Here is a 22,081-nt window from a genome sequence, read left to right on the forward strand (position 1 = left end):
AATCTACCCACCCTCCTAGCAACCATCTTCCCCAGCATTCATCCCAAATTGGCTGAGGCACACCATGCTCAACACTAGAACCTTCCAAAATATTTCACAAGAGTCTTCCTCTGCTATCTTTTGTTCAGCCTAACAGTCTTCTAAAGGATTTAAAAATTGATCCCTGTTCTTTGTCTCACTGACCTCAAGAAGCATCTGTTATCACTGGAAACAATACAAATGTGGACAAGCAACTCTTAACAAAATAATAGGGAAAGCAGTTATCCCATTTTCTAAGGTAATTAGTCTTTTACTAAAATGTTTAAATATGGCCTGTCTACACTTCGATATTTTTCCTGTTTCCAACAATAAGAATAGAAACATTTGTTAAATAAGCTCAAGAATGGTCTGGGGTCAGGCAGGTTCAGATGCCCAGGCAGAAGAGCCATGACACCTGGCTTCGAGAAGGGATCCCACGGATGGGCAGGTATGGGAGAAAGAAGTTTACAGGTCACAGTGACTTTCAGAGTTACAATGAAAACCTATCCCATAATCATCTTATATATATCCTTTTTGGAAAAACAGAACAAAACAAAAGCATTTTCTCCTCATGAATTTTTGTATGAGTGCAACCATCTGATGGCGTATTTGACTTTTAGCCCAAGCTTATAAGCATTTCATGATTCTTTTAGAAATGTTCATCCCTGAAATGTTTATATTTAGTATATTATCCTTAAATTGTATTATAAAATGCCCAGTTATGAAATATATACCAAATGTTCTTTTTAATCACCTCAAGCTCTAAATGAAGAAAATTTGTTTGGCATTAGATAAATATCTTGAATGCAGGATAGGCAGGAACACCTTGAAATAATGCTTAACTAATCACAAAGCAACTCTTCCGCAATAGATGGACGAACCACTAATTAGATGAAGGGAAATAAAACTGTCACGGTAGGATAAAAGGATAAAGAGAAATAAGCAGTAATTACTGTTTTATCGTCAGAGAAAGTAGTATCAAACATGGCTCAGTAAAAAGAAAGTAGTATCTATACGTAAATACTAGCACTCATTAAATTAGTACTTGGAGCTAAACACAACTCAGAGATGATAATGACATCTCAAAAAGTACATGCAAGAAAGGGAAAAAAACGGACCATAATAACTGAGTAAGGGTGCTTTATTCAGGGCACACAACCCACTCAAGGGTAACTTTACATGATGATTTCTGTAAACTGCTTGAACATTTCCAAGCCAAGTCTTCCAAACAGCTGCTTAGTAAAGACTGGGGAAGGACTACCAGAGTATGTTATTCTTTTCAAGGCTTAACTGATACAGTGAAGTTCATTAAATAATATGTAAATGATGCCAACAAGTGTAATGAGTTATATTTTATAGTTTGGGGCAACTTACATTCTGTGGCTGGGAATGATCTTGTGCCCTTCTCTGAACCAAGTCACTTGTGGCCTCGGGCAGCTGGTGATGGGCAGTAAGTTGAGAACCGCTGCATGTCCTTGAGACACTGTTTTCCTCTGGTCTGTATCCATGAAATTTCCCATATCTGCAGAGAAAAATCAGACTTTTTAAGTTCTAGAAAACTTTTTTTTTGGGGGGGAAGGGTCAAAGATGCAAATAACTATATATTACAGCAAAGTCACTGACATTGCTATAATTAAGCAATAAGATGAGAGATTGAGTGGTAATGCTGATGAATGCAGATCAACTGGTGAAGTGAAGCATGAGACAGAGCCATGTGCCTCCAAAGTGCCCATGAAATGCATTAATCAGCAGAACTTCATGGTCTTTGTGTCGCTGCAACAATACAATGAAACGTTTGCAACTGATTTTAATATTGGAATAAACAGTGGAAAGGGATCCACCACAAAGACTGTAATGAAGCACTGTTAGCTATCACCCCACTCCCCAGGGTCTCAAGCTAGTTCCACTCAGGCAGCCATGGTCCCCTGTTCAGTTTTTTTTTAATTTGGGGCAAGCAGGCTTTGTTCCAATTCCTGTGGTACTGGTTAACAGCATTCTTAAAAAATGAGGGTTCCCAGGAAAAAACCCAGTCATTAGAATGTAGGTATAAGAAGCCAATTAAAAATTGTAAATTGATTTGTAACATTTGAACCTTTCAAAAACTGTCTTTGTTATGCTTAGATACAGATATATGTGTATACACACATACAGCATACATACTATGTCCTTGTCTCGAAGCATATAAATTTGGACAGTCCACAGAAAATCTCTATTATCCATGGATTTTTTATTCAAAGGAAATTATTTCCTATGTAATAAGCAGATTTAATATTCTAGGAAAGAGATGAAACTAATGAAACATTAGGAAAACAGTCACGTTTATTTTCAAAGTAAAACTTATTATCAAAAAGAAGGAGAAGAGATAAGAGAAAATCTAAGAGCCAGAGATAAATGATAGAAACAAGAGTATAAGTAATTAACCAAAAGAAGCCCAAAATTTAATATTACATAATAGAATTTAATACATTATAATAAATTCCAAACTGCTAACCTATTCAAATATGTTTGGGGTATTGATCTGAACTTTGCATTTATTAATTATGTTTTCAATTATTCAATTGAGTAGAAGTTCTAAATTATTCTGCAGAAAGATTTATTTATTTATTTATTTATTTTTTTTTTTTTGCAGAAAGATTTAGCTGAGTGACTTCACACTTTAGAAAAGTTCAGCCTCCCTAATTAAAAACATAACTAAACATGTACAGCATTAGCACCTCACCTGGTCATTAGTAATTACAGAATAGGAGAGTAACGAGCAATTATTTTATTCGATATAATAAGGCTGAAAACTATAGGCCTTACCTGTGGTCAAAAAACAAATAAGAGAATATTGTCATCGTTGGTTGGCAGGCCAATTTAGGAGCTCTCTAGAGTTCTCTCAAATCTGTCATAACTTTTTTTTTAAGATTTTATTTATTTATTCATGAGAGACACAGAGAGAGAGAGAGAGAGAGAGGCAGAGACGCAGGCAGAGGGAGAAGTAGGCTCCATGCAGGGAGCCCAATATGGGACTCGATCCCGGGTCTCCAGGATCACACCCTGGGCTGAAGGCGGCGCTAAACTGCTGAGCTACCCGGGCTGCCCTTGACATGTAATTTAAAGCTTCATTACACTTTCTGCTTTCTTTTAAATGAGGAGACATTTTAGTAGTAAATTCAAAATGTAATAAAGAAAAAAAAAAAAACAAAAAACAAAATGTAATAAAGCAGATAGGCCATTTTAGATGGACTCGACTCTTCACAGATTTTGGACTACAAAAGTACTAAGTAAGTACTTTGCATCAGTCAGCTCATCTCTCCAATTCCTCCTGAACATGACATCAAATGCAAAGTCCTTGCATTCTGGTGTCTCCTTCAGTTACTTTTACTCCAAAATGGGTCTGCCCCACAGAGAATTCATCAAGTCACTAACAGTAATACTGTCTAGGATGTTATTATGCACTTTTTTAATTGTGTGGCTAAAGGATTTCTAAACAATTTCCTGGAAAGAACTGGTTATGAACTGATAAAACTTTAACTGGGTTTAATTTTTTATTTGAAAAACACATGAACCTGAGTATCATAAATGCTAAGAGCAGCTGATCATAAAGCAGAAGGCATCTAGTTAATTTTCTTGTTTTCTCTCCTGCACAGGGCCTGACAAAGTTCCTTACTGAGTGGCCAGGAGTGGCATTTACCTCATTAGCCAGGTCACCATCGGAACAGCCTTACTGGCTGTTTATCTCCCAACAACTTTAGCAATTATTCTATTCCCAATAGAATCCAAGACAGAATCTCAATTCCTACAATGGTTAAAAGTGATTTTGATCAACATTTTCCACAGACATTTTGTTTCTGTTATTCATCATATGGAGACTTTTCCAATGCACACATACATGCGACTTGAACTTCTGATCTTCTCTGCAAGAGAGCTCCCATCCTGTTCCGCACCACACAGCGGTAAAACCCAGCATCAAGCCTCTGTAAAGACGGGATAATATACCTGCCAAATACCAAAAAGAAATGTTAATGGTTTTATATCCAGAGAAGTTCTAGCATCACAAGTGCTCAACAAATATTTTATTTTTGGTAAACTAATGTTTATTCAGTCTTTCTCTGTAGTCAACACACCTCAACTGCAATTTATCTGGGAGATTACATAATAGCTGTCTGTCTCCCCAACTAGGCTGTCAAGAGTACATGAAGCTAGGTTCTAGACCTGCCTTGTTCATCACTATGCCTCTGGCAACCAGTACACTGCCATGCATGTAGTGGATAACACTCACAACGAGATGAATAAAAACAAATATTAAATAGCTATAGGTCATTACACTTAAACTAGACCTTTCAGCTACAAGTGTGTATAATTCTTTCTCTCAGAATCTAAGTTATTTCTAGAACTGGCAACAACCTTTACATCATAATGTGTTGTGTCACTCTACCTAAAAATTCAAACAATGTTTACAGGATGAGATACAGGTGTCATCAAAACAAAGAGAGCAGTAGCATCATGACACATCCCCTCTGCACTTACTGCTGTAGACCTCCAACACAATTCATACACTTCCCTCACTTTTCCACATATGGCCCTGACATTAACTTTAAAAATGTTTTGGGTAACTGAAAGGTGATTTCACAGGTATTTTCTATTGCTGTGACTTTAAGTAATCACGTCCTTCAGATCAATGCCTTTCTAAAAACTTCAGGAACATTTTATAGAAGGAAAAAAGTAGTTAGAGGATACAGTTTCCATAAAAGCTCTGCTTTACAGGTTTACTGTTAGTTTTATAACTTAGGATATTTTGATATCCATAAGCAAGTACAATTTATAACCAAGGACCACTTGAAGTGAGTTTTATAGCCCCAGAGCCCAAATATTTTACAATACCTAAGAAAATACATTAATTGGTTTCTAGGCCACGTTCACAAACACACAAGAATAAGGCTGCATCCTGGATACTTTTTACAAATAGGAAGTTGCCTACCACAAGAAAGAAAAGGGAAGCTAACATCCAATCTAATGGAAGCCTATTTCCTGAAAAAGAGAAAACTCAGTGATGCTATCCTTTATTATAAAGATGTTAATAGTTATCTTCAACTTAAATATACTTCTCACAAAGGATAATCAGAGAAACTTCTAAAAATTAGGTAAAGAGCACCATGTATGGTATGCTTTATTGGCTCAGTTCCTAAGCATAGCTTGAAATTGCTTATATTCAACTGATTGCTCATCTTCAAGTATGTCCAATTAACCTGAAAAAGGAACTTAAAGGCATAATTTTTAGTGAATAAAACATTTGGACAATATAGGTAATTCAGCACTAAGCAAATATTAATCAAAGTATGTTTTCCCTCTGATAACCATCTTGATATTCCCATGACAAGATTAATAAAATCTTTTATGAAAAAATATTGCTGAGTTTTAATCTTCAAAATTTTATTCTGAGGAATGGCTCATCTCAAACAAAAAATTAATTAGTGTGGATAATAAGAATAATATCAAATTGAACACAAAGAGTCAATGCCATTTATTTAAATTACAAATCAAGACTAGAAGGACGAGCAGCTCTGTCACATACTATGATCATAATAAGGAGGAGTTTTGAGATTAAGTTATAGTCAACAAAACTTTTTGAAGATGAAATTACACAAGTTATGGGAGTACATATTTGAGAAACTACATGAACAGTTTCATCATTGCAACATTTCCATATTTATATAATTGTTATCCATTCCATTTTCCCTTTTTTTGTAGTATCCTAAATAGATTTTAAATTCTTATGAATTTCTATAGTAATCTTATGTACTAATGCACAAAAATAGCAGTGTTTTCAAACCACAGGGAGGAGCAGATACAAAATTGAATATTAGGCATATGCTGTTTTGTACCATCTCTTTAGTCTAATGTCTCACCAGGGAAAAAATATACAGAAAAGTTGCAAAGTACTCCACCTATTACAGGAATTCCTACACAAATTATGTTCACCTAACAGATGGGAATATTCACTGCAAGCCTATTGTTTATAAACACACATTTTTAAGCAGAAAAAGTTTCCTGGCTCTTTATAAGAAAGTATGATAAAATCTTAGTACCATATGCCACTAAAATATAGAAAATGCCTGCTCCTATTTCAAATAAACACAGCAGGGAATGTTTGTATTCACTGTATAAAAGCAGAATTCTACTAGACAAACAGAACATTTTCCAGGGCTAGTTCATTATCAGGAACAGCAAATTAAAGAAAATCAAACACAAAATCACAGCAAAACCAAGAGTTTTAATGTCCATTTCTGCTAAGTAGGACAATACCTCAGTTCTGAATTGCCTCTCAGATGAGCCACAAGAACCACCCCAGAGTTTCCATAGCAAGCAACTCTAGCTCCATTTCAGTCCATAAACAACTGCTTGACTAGCCCTGCCTGAAGTGAACATTTTACACTTTTTTGTCTGTCTGAGGTCTACAACTATTTTCCTGTGTTCTGAGAATTTTTTACTTGGTGAGTCTCAGTGGAGGCAGACTCCTGGACACAGGATGAGACAATGCATGACCACTGGCCACATGTACTCTGGATTTTTAGAACTGAGGCTGGTGATGCACAGGAATAGGACTTAAAGGAGACAGAAGTGGTGCCACGTACAGCGGAGCCTGTAACCAGGGGAGCACTGTGGTGTCTACTGCCAGGCAGGGCAGTGGCTCAAACAGCAGCATCCAGGCTCCAGTTGAACTAGTGCAGGACTCTTGCAGGACTGGCTCTTGGGCTGATGTGGCTCTAGCTGCCTCATCTCACTCCCTTCCCAGTGCCCAGCCTGCCTGGTGATTGATTCTAACAGCAACCCAAAGTCCATGCAATAACTTCCTGTTCCATTTCAATAAGAAAGAGTTTGTTTCTGTGGCTTGTCCTAGAATTCCCCAAATATCTACACTACAGGACAAAGCCAAAATAATTTCAGTTGAAACTTCTGAAGTTACTAAGCACTTACCATGATCACAGGAAAAACGTAATAATGCCTCTTTGAATCCTCTCTCTTTAAAAAATCATGGCTTCCTGGTAAACCAGTAAGAATCATTAGGTGATTAACAGTCCCTCCAAAACTGGGATAAATTAACCTGTTATGACTTTTACTGAACATAAAACACTAAAATTTTAGAAAATATCTGACACTATACTGCCTGCTTGCAGACAAGCTACTATGGAGCAGTTCTTCTAGCAACAATAATATAGTATGACTGAGGACACAGGTCTACAAAGACCTACTCTGGTTCTGAATAATGAAGGCACATCTTCAGTTCTTCCTCTCAGGTCAGGCAATATAATTCACAAGAGAGAATTTTCATGCTCATTAAAATTAGATCTAAAGCTTTTTCTTTTTCTTTGAATGGGGGTCCACATCCATTTTATGCCATTCCAGGTAAGATTATTCCCCATATCTTCAAACCTTTTATGCTGGTATAAAAATATCTATTTTGCATGAAAACAAACAACTAAGTTCTATTATAAATTTTCATATCTTGGCCCAAAGCCCAATCTTATATTCACAGTGAAAAAAAAAATGGTTAAGGAAAAAAACAAACCAAAACAAAACCTGGTAAGCCATTTATACTCTTGGAACTAATTTGATTCTTCTTTTGGAGATGTGAGGAGAAATAATTAGGCTTTCAATTTTATTTTTATGTTTCCTTTTATAAGTAAGTTTCCTATTTTTATAAGTACATGAAATTAAAAAGAATAATAGTCAAAAGTGGGATCAGTCTATAACTTTTTTCACAAGTAAAATACTGAAATGAGAAATCCAGACAGAAACATGTTAAGAAAAAGATTAAAGGACCCAGAGCCTTAAGCAGTGTGGGAACTATAAGGGATTCTACTTATTTTAGCCAAAATGTGTAATGCTAGTTCATCTGAGCCAAAGTACAACTGCTGGGCAGTTCAAAGAGGACAGAATCAATGAAGAGTTAACCAGCAGAAGAGTGACTATAAAACAAGTCAGGAAAACTGAAGCCAAACAACTTGGGGGAACTAAGCCCCTTGTGGGAAGACCCAGGCAGGAATCACACTTAGTTTAATGGGATGATAAGAAACCAATTGGTTACATGTCATCTAACAAAAACAGTTCTCAATTAAATAGACCTTTCCTCCTGATGAGTAGGGGGCAGAGCAGATTAAAAACATAACACAAGTAGAGGAGTTTTTCCCATTGCTTAGCGATGAAGCATAATTACATGCTTTGTCTCTGGGTCTTAAGATTTTTAAATACTGATCTTGTATCCTTCTAAGGATACACTGCTAAGTCCATATATTAGTTTTAGCAGCTTTTTAATAGATAATGTCACATTTCCTACATAGATGATCATGTCACCTTCAAAAAAAGATATTTTTATGTCTTCTCTTAAAATCAAGATGCCTTTTCTTTCTCTTGTATTTGTTTTCCTCATTGCACTGGCCAGTAAATCTGCTCTTGGGATCTGCAGAGCTTCCTGCATTGGTGGGTTTGTAGTTTTCATCAAATATAGAACATTTTCAATATTATTCCTTCAAATATTTTTCTGCCCCTGCCTTCTTTGGAATTCCAATCACACATACATTAGGCTGGCTGAAGCTGTCCTCTAACTTGTTAATGCTCATTTCATTGTGTTTGATTCCCTTTTTTTTTTTTTTCTCTATCTGCCTTTCATCATGGATAGTTCTATTGTTATAACTTTAAGTTTACTAACATTTTCTTTTGCAATGTCTAACTGATATCCCATCCAATGTGTTTTTCATCTCAGACATTAGAGGTTTCATCCTCACAAGTTTGATTTCTGCCTTTTACTATCTTTCATGTATGTATTTGGATTTGATCACTTGGAATATATTTATGATGTTTCGTTGTCTTCCTCTACTTTTAACATCTGTGTCAGCTTTGGCTTGATGGATTAATAGACTGTTTTTCTTGTCCTTATGAGTCATACTTTTCTTCCTCTTTATGTGCCTGATAATCTTTGATTCCATTCTAGACATTATAGATTTTATCCTGTTTGGCGATGGATATTGTTGTATTTCTATAAATACTCTTGAGTTTTGATCTCCGAGGCTTCAAAAATACTTGAAAGTCGTCTGACCCTTTCTGGTCTTATTTATAAAATCTGAGGCATGATCACAGTTGTATTTGGTCAAGGGTTAATAATTCCCACTACAAATCCAAGATAATTCTGTATCCTCTATCCAATAACCCCATAAATTATGAGGTTTTTTTGATATGCCTGTGAGAACAGCCCACTCCCACTCCCCAAGGTGGTGAGCATGGTAAGTACTACCATCACTTCTGGGCAGTCCTCTCCCAGGCTTGGGGAATCTCCTCATGTGAATGTGCTGATGAATATCCTGCCTAATACTCAACATAGAACCTCTGCAGATCTCTAGTTCTCTCTCTCTCTCTCTCTGGTATTCTGTCTTGATCTCTCTGGATTCTCCAATCTCTTCAACTCAGGAGTCCTCCAGACACTTGTGCACCCCCGTGTCTGGGCCATCACCTAGAAATTCTTGCACAGCATTAAAGCTGGGGAAATCAGAGGGCCCACTGATTTTCTGTTTCTCTGGCATCACCACCTTTGGCTGGCTAATATCCAGTATCTTGAACACAACTGTTTCATATATTTTGCCTGGTATTGTGGTTGTTTAGATTTCCTATCTAGGCTTCTCTTTTATATCTCTTAGGTTTTCTACTTCATGTAGGTTCTTATAGAGGTTATTCCCAAGTATTTGATCATTTTCATTAATATTATGAATTTTCTCATCTTTTTATAAAACATAAGAAAAATTACTTCATACTTAATTAACCATTTCTATTTTCTTATTGAAATAAAAAAAATAATCATCTTTCAAACTTCTATTGTTAATACTGTCACATAAATTGAACCACAGAGATAGGCCATATAAGGAGATGGTAAGATTTTTAGCAATTCACAGTATCCAATTATTTTTCCCATTAGAATAATGAATATCATGCCTACCACTAAGAAATTATGAGCATACATATCTATTCATATATATATATACACATATATATACACACACACACACATACACACACACACACATACATATATATTTATTTCAAAGTAGAAAATAATTGAGGAACATTTTCTGGGGGGTTAAAAAAAAAGAGACAAATCTCCCCACAACAGCTATATAAGCTTGGTTTAATTGTTGAACTACTACAATTTTGCCAATACAGTCACCTGTACCTAAATGTGAATACTAGCATCAATATGAAAAACATCTGAAAATCGCTGGTATTCATTGTGCAGTTTGCAACATATGCAGCAAAGGAAATGCTATTTTTGATCAAAGCTGGAAAAGCTGAGGTTATATTATGTGCCCTTTATAGGATTAGTATTTTCTACTGATACCAAAGTGGGGGTGGAAGAAGAGAGACTCAATTTCAGAGAGAAAACAGCTACCATTTTCATAAAGTAGCCATGTTTTTCAATTTGAGACTGAGAATGGTCTCATGAAGGTTAACATATGATAGCTGAAGGTGCTTACTGGAAGGAAGTAGATGAAAGAGTAATTTGAAAAAATAGCATGAGATTTTTGGACAGGTTTTATATCTAAAAAAAAATGATGACAAAATACAATGGATCCCTGATAACCCATCTCAGTGTCTGAAGCCCTCAGTGAAAAGTATATAATTTATCACATCTACCCAAACCATTCTTGCTTTAGAATAACCCATTTCTTCTAAGTTTCTAGTGAAATGAGAATGAAGCATCTATCTCATTTTAATGGTCCCTATATGAAACACCCCTGCAATCTAACTTCAATGACCCACAATGCTTAGTCTTCCTGCGAATTATTCAGTGTGCTAAATTAACAGGTAAATCTGCTAGTGCAAAGAGCAATGCATAAAAAGCTCCATCTCCTTCCATATTTTAAAGTGGGCACCAAAATGGTTTTATCATAAATCTAAATAGTTGCATATGTAATAATGGCATGGTGTCTGCTATAGCATTTTTTTTTTTTTTTAAGATTTGTTCATTTATTTATTTAAGAAAGAGAGCTGGGCAAGGGGGAGAGAGGAAACAATCTACAAGCAGACTTCCCACTGGACATGGAGCCCCAAATGGGACTGGATTCCAGGACCCCGAGGTCATGACCTGAGCCAAAACCAAGAGTCAGCCACTGAGCCACCAGGGCACCCCTGATTTAGCATTTAATTTTTTATTTTTATTTTTATTTTAAGATTTTATTTATTTATTCATGAGAGACACACAGAGAAGTAGAGACACAGGCAGAGGGAGAAGCAGGCTCCATGCAGGGAGCCCAATGTGGGACTTCCCAGATCTTGGGATCACGCCCTGAGCCAAAGGCAGACGCTCAACCACTGAGCTACCCAAGGCGCCCCTGATTTAACATTTTAATATAAAACTGTTACACTTGTTTTACATGTATCTAACAGAATCTAAATAACGGTTTGAAATCCACATTATCCATTTTTTATTAATGAACTCTTTAACAGAACCTTCATATTGTTCCTTTTTACTCTTTGAACTTGAGCCGTAAATCTATTTACCCCATAGAATTTTATTCTAATGTAACATATTTCTTTGCCTGGAAGATACTTATTGATTATCCATCATACTTCTCTGAAGTAAAAAATACACATATAATTGGCAACTTAAAAAGGATGTCCTTTGATCAAAAGATTCTAGGTGCTTAAAAAAATTCTGTATTATATGTTCATTGTAATTATTACACAATCAAAACAACATAAATGTGTTAATTTTGTAATATAATTATTTAAAAGTTTAGAAAGAAAATGTGACTCTTAATGACAGGAAAGTGGCTGTTTCTTTTCAATTACATTTCATTGAATGGGAATTATTTACCATTAGAATAAACAGAAATGGATAGAAATTAACAACAAAGGAAGGTATTGACCACATTTTTGTGATCATTTAAATGTTCATTTAAATCTAACGAGTACATGGAAGAAGTAAATAAACAAGGGGAGAAGAGGCTGAAGCATAGCAGCAAGCAAAACACAGGAAAGTAATAAAATGGATATGATTTAGACTATCAAATAATCTTTTTTGCAAAAATTGATGAAAGTTACTTTTGAATAAATGTTGGAGAAAACACGAAGCCCTAACTTTCCTCTCCTGCATGTTCCTTCTACATCAAGATAGAACACTGATCTGCTGGAAGTAAACAGCACTTTTTACCTCCTCCTCCCTAAGATCTGCAACTAAGGCCTTACCAGGCTCTTCTCATTTCAGAGGGTGAAATACAGACAGACCGGGCTTCATAAAAGAATATTTCTCAACTTCATTTTTTTCTAACAAATCCTGAATATTCTACATCTACTCTGTGTAAATGGAAAACCCCCAGGGCGCCACTGTGAGTTTGCCACCTAAATAAAACAAGGTGCCTCTGCCTGCCATGGATCTATCTTGCATATGCTCTTTGCTTTGTTCTTATTACATGTTCCTTAAGGCACAACATATTCTCTAATAACAGTTGGATAATGGGAAAGGTGGGGTTGTTAACAAAAAATTGGTATAGCTCTTGTTGCCCACCTATGCAACATATCCAAATTTTTAAAAATGCAAAATTGGTCAGAATATCCCATTTCCAGTGTCTTCCTTTCCCCTAAATGGACTATGTGAAAGGCAAATAGTTCTGGGGTTGTTTAAAAGAGCCTAACATTTTGTTCAATCCAAATATCCTGAACTATGGACTTGTCCTGCAACCTTGAGATGCAGTTCCATAGGAAGACAAAGACAGGGAGAGTGAGCCTTCCTTCTGTGAACTAGGAAAAAGAATAGAAAGAGGGTAGGAAAAGAGAACCATAGGTGCCTACACAGAGACATGTTCTTAGCTCAATCTCAGAAAACACATATTTGGAAACTGAACATCTAGAAAACAAATCCTTTTTCATTATCCATGCCCATGTTCCCCACTTTGAAGACCATTGTTGTGGATCACTCACTTCACTACTTTTTATAGGGAAGAACAACCTGGAGCCTTCTGAAACCTCATTCCTTTCATCCTGGGACATACAAAACATTATGTCATTTCATTTTTATGAGAATCCTTTGAGGTGGGTTTTATTACACCCATTTTACAATGAGAAAAGCAAGATCAAACTGGTTAGGTCGCTTGTCCAAAGTCACAGAAGTTAAACGGAAATATCTAAATTCAAGGCACCTGCTGTTAGAGCCCATTACTCACATGTGTTCTCATTTCTAAACTTGCTTTTTTTTTCTTTCTTAGGCCCCTCCTACAAAACTAAGTCCTCTAACACCTCATTATAATAATATACAATGTCCACTAGGATTTATTAGATTGCGTGGGTCAGGAAATAAACTGTTTTATCAGTAGAGCCTTTTAATGCTTACAACACCACAAATGAGGTATGATCATGCCCATTTTACAGATATTGGTGGCTTGCCTGAGATCACATTACTGACACTAATTGGTAGTCAGCTGGATTCAAACCTGGGTCTATTGATGTCAATATGCTCTTAACTATTATGATAAATTACTTCCACAACAGCAGACACTCTTACAGTATAGGCCTAATAATCAAAGAGGAGGTCACAAATTCTAGTGTCTACAAAGAGCAGATGGATAAGGGACCTGAGCATAGCAACTGTGTCTTTATGTGGTATGGGGACCAGAGTGCTAAGAAACAAAGAGGCTGTGCCCTTCCTAAACCGTAGCACAGGCCAGTGCCTGCTTCTCTGTGGGGCAGCATTGCCATGGCTAGTCAAGAGGGACCAGATTTATATGGAATTTATTTCTGACTAGTCAAGAGGGACCAGATTTATATGGAATCTTACAATTGTTAAATTCTAGCAAGCAATTAAATATATTCTGTGTATATATCTGTATATATTTTCAACTTATTTTTTAAATCTATGCACACATACCACATTCTGGACAGGCTGGATGTTGTTCATGGACCATCATATAACCTCTGACTTAAAAAAAATTATGGTTTATTTATTTAAGTAATCTCTACATCTGACATAGGGCTTGAACTGACAACCCTGAGATTAAGAGTCATGTGCTCTTCTAAAAGCCAGCGAGACACTCCTAACTTCTGACTTTCAAGGTGAGTGATGGGCTAATGCCCCATGTTGAGAAGCCAGCCCATTACTCTATTTAAATTGACTGCCAGCCAATTCTCTTATTTCAATTCAGTAAGAGCATGACATTGCTGACTTGGGGACCTCTTGGACTTTTTAAGCAGTCACTAATTCTCTGTCCTACTTAGACCTACAGCATCTGTTATAATAATCCTCATACAGAAATGGAAGCTAATAGATTCAAACCAGAAAGATCTGAGCACTGCAGGGAGACAGGGAGGTTTGCAAGCTGGTGCTTCTGGTCCTGGGAGAAGCCACACCTCAGGTGTGACCTCACCTCGGCCTCCCCTCACCTCAGAGCTTGTTCTCTGCCCCCAGCACCATGCTTACTCCTGCACCCCACACCTAGCACATGCAGGAGTTCGTATACAGCTTTTTGGGGGGCTGGAATGAGAGGCTCTCCTCTTTCTCCCCTCCTCCAGCTCCATCTTCTCCCTTCCCTGACTCTAAAAGTTAGCCAGGTAAATTTTCTGTTGACTGCTCAGAGCTCCAAAAGCTACTGATTTAAAGATCCCTGTTTAAACATTCATGCTTGTTAAATACGAACAATACTGGTGGGCAGGGCTGTTGCCATAAGACAGCAAATTTATCATGCTAAAGCTATTATTTGCATTCCTCTGTAACTATAGCTTTTTTTAGTCTAGTAATTTCACTAACGGGCTTCCTTTTACAAATTTAATGATAAGACTTCCTAGGTGTAAATACAATGTAGATCAGAATATTAAATCACATTCTAATTAATTCTATTCTTTTAATCCAAATGCATTAGAAATTCAATCAAATGTTTTCACCCTTTGTGCTATTGTGGCCAATAAAGCAAATATTCTAAACACATCAACCTGAAATAGAATCTTATTTTCAAGCAATCAATTACTTATATTCGCTGGTATAGGTGGTGAGCTCACTGTCATTGTGCATCCACTTAAACTCCAAAGGCCAACTCCCTTCTGCAAGGCAAGTAAGAACAAGGCGGTTGCCTTCCAGGTGAATCTGGGGTAAGCCTGGCTCCGTTTTAAAATACGGCACAACATCATCTGAAATATTAAAAAAAGAAAGAAAAGTGAATGAAGTGCACATGAAAACACCATTTATCCAATTAGTCAATCACTTATTTAAACAGATCTAATTTTAAAAAGCATAAATGATGGCTACTTAACCCAATTAAGTAGCCAATAATCCTTGACCCCTTAGAAGCATGTAATACCCTAGATGATATTTCAGAAAGCCAAGAGCTCAATAATCAGCACCATTTGAAAACATTTGACAAGTTTATCCAAGTTATTTCCATTTATGATTAATACCTGTTTAACAAAGGGGCATACTGGGCAATTTCTGGTTATGCAAGCCCTGGTTTTAACTAGGCATTATATTTTCAAAGTAATAGCCAACAGTCTATATGTAGGCTCTAAAGGAAATTTCTTCATATAATCTTCACCTGGTTAAAAAAAAAGTAATTAGGATAAGCAAGACTAACATGCATACATAAATGACAGGAATCACCAGCTAGCTTCCATCTCACTCTCTCTCACACACACATATCCTGTCTCTTTAGGGCCTTCTGGTGGGCTATAAAACTGGAAACCTATGTGTATTTAAACAACAAAATCCTACACAGCAATGGGAATGTAACAACTATTGCCACACACGCCCTCAAAGATAAATATCAGACATATGTGGAATGAAAGAAGCCAGACAGAAAGACGTTTATAGCATATGCTTCCATCCAAAAGTTCATCAAAGTTAAAATCCAGGCAAAACCTATCTGCAGTGTTAGAAGTCAGGATAAATGTTACCTCTGGGGGATAGGAACAGTGTAAGGGTGTAACAAGGTGGCTTATGGTGAGCAGGCTAAGACCTATTTTTTGATGTGATTATATGGGGCACTTAGTAAAAATTCACAGAAATTATTCTATGTAAGATTTGTGCAATTTCTGTACATACACTTCAATAGTTAAAAATATATAAACATGAACCTGGGGCACTTAGCTTGTAGTTTGGGCACCATTACTAATTTTCTACATGACTCTGCACTATAATAAACAGAGTTACGACTTCCCACTTTTCAAATATGATCCCCTGGCACAACTGCCTCATCTACTCCTCTCTCAGGCCCCTGAACCCTCTCTACTCCTACATAAACACTCTGGTCACACTCTAAGTTTGAAATCAGGCTGAGCCCTTTCCTACATGGAGCCTTCCTGTGTGCTCCTTCCCAGCCCCCATGCACCCCTCAGTTCTGTGTGAGCTGACTCGTTCTCATCCTTTCATCTGACAAAAATCTCTCCCCACCAACATGCCCCAACAAACCATGACATTTTTTTTTAAACCATGACATTTGTTTCAGTCATGGCACTTATAAGATCTCGAAATTAGAGTGCTTGTGGATTACATCAACACACTCTATGCCTTATTCTTGACCACTTCTGAATCCTAGCACCTAGAATAATGCCATAGGCAAAGTAGACACTGAATTAATATTTGCTGAATAAACAGAATAACAGCATAGATAACAGCAGTTGCTAGTATTCACTGAGTATTTACTATGCGCTAGAAACTAAGTGCTTTGTATGCACTACCTTATTTAATTTTCACAAACACCCTATGAGACAGATGCCATTATTATATTCCTTTTACAGATGTGTACAGGGAGACCCCACAGAACTAAGTAACTTGCTCAAGGCCACCCAGATTGTGAGTGGTGAAATCATCATTTAAAACTCAGATAATCTAAAAAACATTTAAGAATTTCAAAATAAAACTCAGATATCTGCTCCAGAATCCCTCATTTCTATATATTACGATTCTAAACGTCATGAGTTTATCATTAAGGAAATCTTCTCATGAACCTATATCTTAACTTCAAATTTTGGATAAATTTGTGGAATTTCTAAACTGGCTCTTAAATTACTGTATTTTTAACAAATTAAGCATCAAAGAGCATATTAACAGTGCTAAAATTGAGACTGTATTTTTACATTACACTGTAGTGCATATAGCTGGTTTCCTTTGTACTTAATATATAGAATTTATTTTTTTCTTAAGATTTGAGAGAGAGAAAAAATAAAAAAAATAAAAAAAAAGATTTGAGAGAGAGAGAGAGCACATGTGCATGTGCTTTGGGAGAAGGCGCAGAGGGAGACTCCATGCTGAATATGGACCCCAATGCTGAGCTCGATCATATGACCCCGAGATCATGATCCAAACTGAAATCAAGAGTCAGATGCTCAACCTACTGAGCAATGCAGATGCCACAATATATAGAATTTAAATAGTTGACCCTTGAACAACACAGAGGTTAATGGCACAAATCCCTCACACAGTCAAAATCCAAATAAAACTTTTGACTCCCCCGATACTTAACTACTAATAGCTTACTACTGACTGGAAGCCTTACCAATAATTATAAACAGTCAATTAACACATTTTGTATGTTATATGTATTATATAGTCTTACAATAAAATAAGCTAGAGAAAAGAGATGTCAAGAAAATCATATGGAAGAGAAAATACACTTATTTGTGATACAAAAACCCACATATAAGTGGATCTACCTAGTTCAAACCCATGTTGTTCAAGGGCCAACTGTATAGAGTTTATTTTGCTATTGTTCTCATCACTGCATTTTATTACTATTATACTGATAATATAATATTACCAATCTCTTACTAGTATTCATTCAAATAATTAAATGTTACATTTCATTTGGGATAAGAGCCTATATAAAAATATTTATCCTACTAAGATGTCATGCAGAAGCTAAAACATCAGTAGGGTCCAAAAACTCAAGTATACCATGTGCAAAGGCCCTGTGGTGGTAGTGAACATGGTAAGTAACCCTGAGAAGTACAAAAGACTGAAAAGCAATTCTGTAGGCACAGAGAAGACAGAGTGAATGGAGGCAGAGTGAACAAGGTCTAGGCCTTACATGGGGTTGCAGGCAAGGCAAACAAACATCCTTGTTTCCATGTCATTCCTGTGTGATTTTCAATGGCACCACTTCACATTCAAAAGCGGCCTGTACTAATGATAAATTATACAGCCACCCTACCCATTGGCCTTGGTCAGAGTAGCGCCAGTGTTATGATGATAATGGTGATGAGCTATTATCATAGAAGGACAGCAGACAGCCTGTGAAGGGACTATGCTGTTAAAAGCTCATCTGGCTGCACTACGGAAAAGGAATTAAGAGGAACCAGAGCAGTAATCAGACCTGTTAGGGCTACTGTGGTGATCCAGGCAAATACTCTCAAAGGTGACTGTGGTTTGGGCCAAGACAATAGCAGTGGTTGTGATGGTGGATAGAGATGGAGAGAAATGGGTGGCTTTCAAATAATATTTAGGTGGCAAAAAAAAATGAGTGATGGACTGAATATGGGACTGAGGGAGAGAGATGTCAGGAACGATTCTTAGCTTTCTGACTTGCAGGATCTTCTGTTCAATACACACACACTGATTCTGTTATTAGTGCTGGGAATAAGTCACAGTTGCTGTCCTGTAAGAGGTCTACTGTCTAGTTCTGGTGCAGGAACAGAGATGGCAAAGTGTCAGGGACTGTGACTGAAAGACCAGGAGGGCAGTGGATCCTCCCACCAAGCCAGGGTGCTGCTGCACACCACCTGCTCTGACGGTGCTGCGAGAGAGCATCAGTAGGCTGACTGCCAGCAGTGACAGAGTGTCCAATGTCCCTCTTTGCTACATGCATCAGTTGAAACTGGCCACTCTCATGGCCTCATAAGGCTGAACTGTGAGGACTGTAGCTTTGACCCCTGGGGGTTGACTGAGCTGTATTCATGCCCAGCCGTTTGCACTATCCTTAAAAATGGAGAGAGAATGGTCACTTCATATGGCTCTAACATCCTACAATGAGGCATAAAAAATACATCTTTTGAAATAAAAAAGCTTCGAAATAGACATTCAAAAAAGTGAATCTGGTTATATACTTGACAGAGAGCATCATCAATTTAATATATTATACAACTGTTTTAACTGTAAATGATACTATAATTCAGTTTTTCCTAGAATTCATACTTTACTAAACATGCCTATACTCTACAAACTATGCTGCATACTCTGATCTAGCAGGAAAAGAAATCTTCATAAAGAGTAGTTGGCAAGGAAATATCTTGTGATCCAAATGATCACAAAAGTGTGGTTAGCACAGACACTAACATTTATGATAGAAGGAAGGGAGGCAAATATGTGTCAGTGTTCTAGGATCTTAAGTGTGTAAGCTACAATCATTATACGAGTACTGTAATAAAGATTAGCCAGTGTGCAGAACAACAGGGTTATCTCTCTGAGCCTAGCACTATTTACCACTGAAATACATGCAGGTGATGAAATTAAGAGAGCATAAAGGTAACAGAGCACAAAGGCTCTGGTGACAGAAAAAGACATAGAAGGGTTGGTATTTAGGTCTACACAGACCCATACAAAAGCATGTGATCTTTATATACCTTAAATGGAACAGAGAACAGTCTGCAAAGATCCATAAAAACAAAAATGATGGAGTTACCTCTGGAATAAGATCATTGAACTCTGACCTGGGGAAGAGTTAATGGTCTACCTGGTGCTCACTGAAGTAGGGGTGTGTGTGTGTGTGTGTGTGTGTGTGTGTGTGTGTGTGTGTTTTCCTAAGTAGTGACTAACAGTTTTACCTTTCCTTGGGAAAAATGAGTAGATATTAAGTATGCTTCTGTGTCCTTACAATGAACACTGTAAGACCCTAGAATGCACTACCATGAAAAACCCTGATATTTCCATTTTCACATATTTTTAAATAGAAAATAAATCATTTATGAACAAGAGAGTCTCATCAGTCTGGATAACACAGATTTAAGAGCCATTCAAAGGAGATGAATGGATGTAATGTTCTCTCAAGATAACATCACCATTTTATGATGTAGAAGTCACTTCCCTAAATGGACTGTTAAGGTTCTGACATAATGTAAATGGATTTAACTTTACCTATCGAATGTGGAGATAATCTTCTGCTCATCTACAAAGGGACCACAACCCATGTGCCACAGTAAAGATCATTTACTTCCGTGGGAAGCCAGGGGATAAGAAGCTCTGAAACAGAAACACGTCCTATGACTCCAGGTTTTCCTACCATGAAGAAGGGGGAGCTTGCCATGGGCTTTAATTATCTGCTCCACAATGGAAAACCATGGATCTACCGTCAGAAACTCTCTCATGGGAGAACAGATAGAAATCAACTACTACTTGCCAAGTCCAACTTCAAGATCTGCTGTGACTCTGCCAACAAGAGACGTAAGCCAGCATAATGAGCATAATGGTGATCAGTTCTGGGACCTCACATTTCTCCTCCACTTAAAGTGATAATGAATATGAGAAATAATAACTTCCACATAGCAGAGGAGCCACATGCACCACAGGCAAAGGGGTTCTAAGGCCACACATTCTGGTAAAGTGAGGATGAGTGCTATTAGGCGTTGGTAATCAGCAGTGTCAATCAGGCAAGGGTCCGGCGGGAAAGATTAGAAATCACAGCGTGAATGGAGCAATCAGCTGGAGCAGGACCTTTTATTACTGAACTCTGCTTTTTCGACAGCTGAATTTCCCAAGGCGGCTAATCTTTTGGTTAAAACCACTAATCTTCCTTTCAAAACTTCTTTTATATCAAATTCAAACATTTTCATGCCCCAAGCTTATGAATTTACAACTAACAGAAAGTTTTATTTTTCAAATCCCAGTGAGAAACAAAAGCACAGGGCATAATGTATCATTTGTGAACACCTATTCTGAAAAATACAGGTAGAAGATCCTTTACTGGTAAATACAGTCATTCAAATCCCAGCTGCTGGCAGGTCATTATGTACACCTACTGAAGCTGGGAGTTCAATCTCACAGTGTGTTGTGCTTTTTCGTAATAGTAATATTAATCTTTTTAAAGGCAACAATTGTACATTTCAAGTGTATTTCTGAGGTAAAAATGTAAATATGACCAGGTATGCTCTACTAGAATTAAATATGCAAATATGGAAAGGTGCCCTTCAATGATGTGAGATGATCCTTTAATATAATTCCCTTTAGACCAAATCCTCCACATGCTTTAGGACAAGTTTATTCAAGCTGTGCTTTCTGGGACCACCTACAGAAGCCCTTGGTAGCTACAGGTGAAATGAAGGAGAAGGAGGCAGCTCTATCATCAGAGCTAATTCTCAGGCTTTGTTCTCCTAGCTTATCAGAAATATTTATAAATACTTACCAGTGAAAGACTTTCAGATAGAGTAGGTTGTATCATTATATTCTGTGGGTCTAAAAACTATCAGCCAACCTCTCTGTATGTCACTTTATATATTTCTACTATTGCCTTATAAAATAAATGAGTACGAGAAATTTCAGAGCAAAAGGTAGTTGTAACTGAATATATATATGTGTGTGTGTGTGTGTATATATATATGTATTTTTAAAACATAATAAAAACCTAACATGATGACCACAAACATAGCGTGTTTTTCATATTTATACTCTAGAGCACGTCTGATGGGGTGGGACTGCAAGTTTCACTGGAAGCCAAGTTGCCATTCTGCACTTCAGAGACAGGAGACCCTTACTACCCTCCCAATGTCCACAGAGCACAGCACAGAAGAGGCACAGGCAGAAGCACATGGTTGCTGCTGCTCTGTGGTTACAAAGGCCCTTCTCTCTTCTCAAGCATTCACTGAGTGTCTCCTGGTTTCTCAGCACTGGGACACAGCTGGTCCCCACCCTAAGGAGCGAAAGTCCAGGAAGTGAGATGCTGGCCAACAAGCCAAGAGCAGTATCAGGAGGCAAGAGGGCAGAAGCATGGAGCCATTGCCTGAGAGGGGCCTTGATGAGTTCACAGCCATGGACCTCTCATGGCTGAAGTGTCTACAAGTCAGCAGAGGAAGCGGCTGAAGGGGCGCCAGTGCCCAAAGAGCCTGGAAGAGCCTGACTCAAGCT

General features: G+C 37.3%; 1 protein-coding gene across 5 annotated transcripts in view; it reads right to left on the bottom strand.

Moving 5' to 3' along the window:
• SDK1 (sidekick cell adhesion molecule 1) overlaps nt 1-15,164 on the bottom strand; it is a 537,600-nt gene extending 522,436 nt beyond the window's left edge. For 2 of the 5 annotated variants that reach the window (XM_038539586.1, XM_038539587.1), the window contains exons 1-3: nt 15,006-15,164; nt 3,893-3,999; nt 1,393-1,540 (exon numbers count right to left, since the gene is read on the bottom strand). In XM_038539586.1, the coding sequence (XP_038395514.1) occupies nt 1,393-1,540; nt 3,893-3,999; nt 15,006-15,049 (299 nt within the window). In that variant the 5' untranslated portion in view covers nt 15,050-15,164. Of the gene's footprint in view, nt 1-1,392; nt 1,541-3,892; nt 4,000-4,127; nt 4,369-15,005 lie in introns of those variants that run through there. The other 3 variants (XM_038539590.1, XM_038539588.1, XM_038539589.1) reach the window with 3 other exon arrangements.
• Between the last annotated feature and the right edge of the window lie 6,917 nt (nt 15,165-22,081).

This window comes from Canis lupus, chromosome 6 (genome assembly GCF_011100685.1).
Source record: "Canis lupus familiaris isolate Mischka breed German Shepherd chromosome 6, alternate assembly UU_Cfam_GSD_1.0, whole genome shotgun sequence".
NCBI lineage: Eukaryota > Metazoa > Chordata > Mammalia > Carnivora > Canidae > Canis > Canis lupus.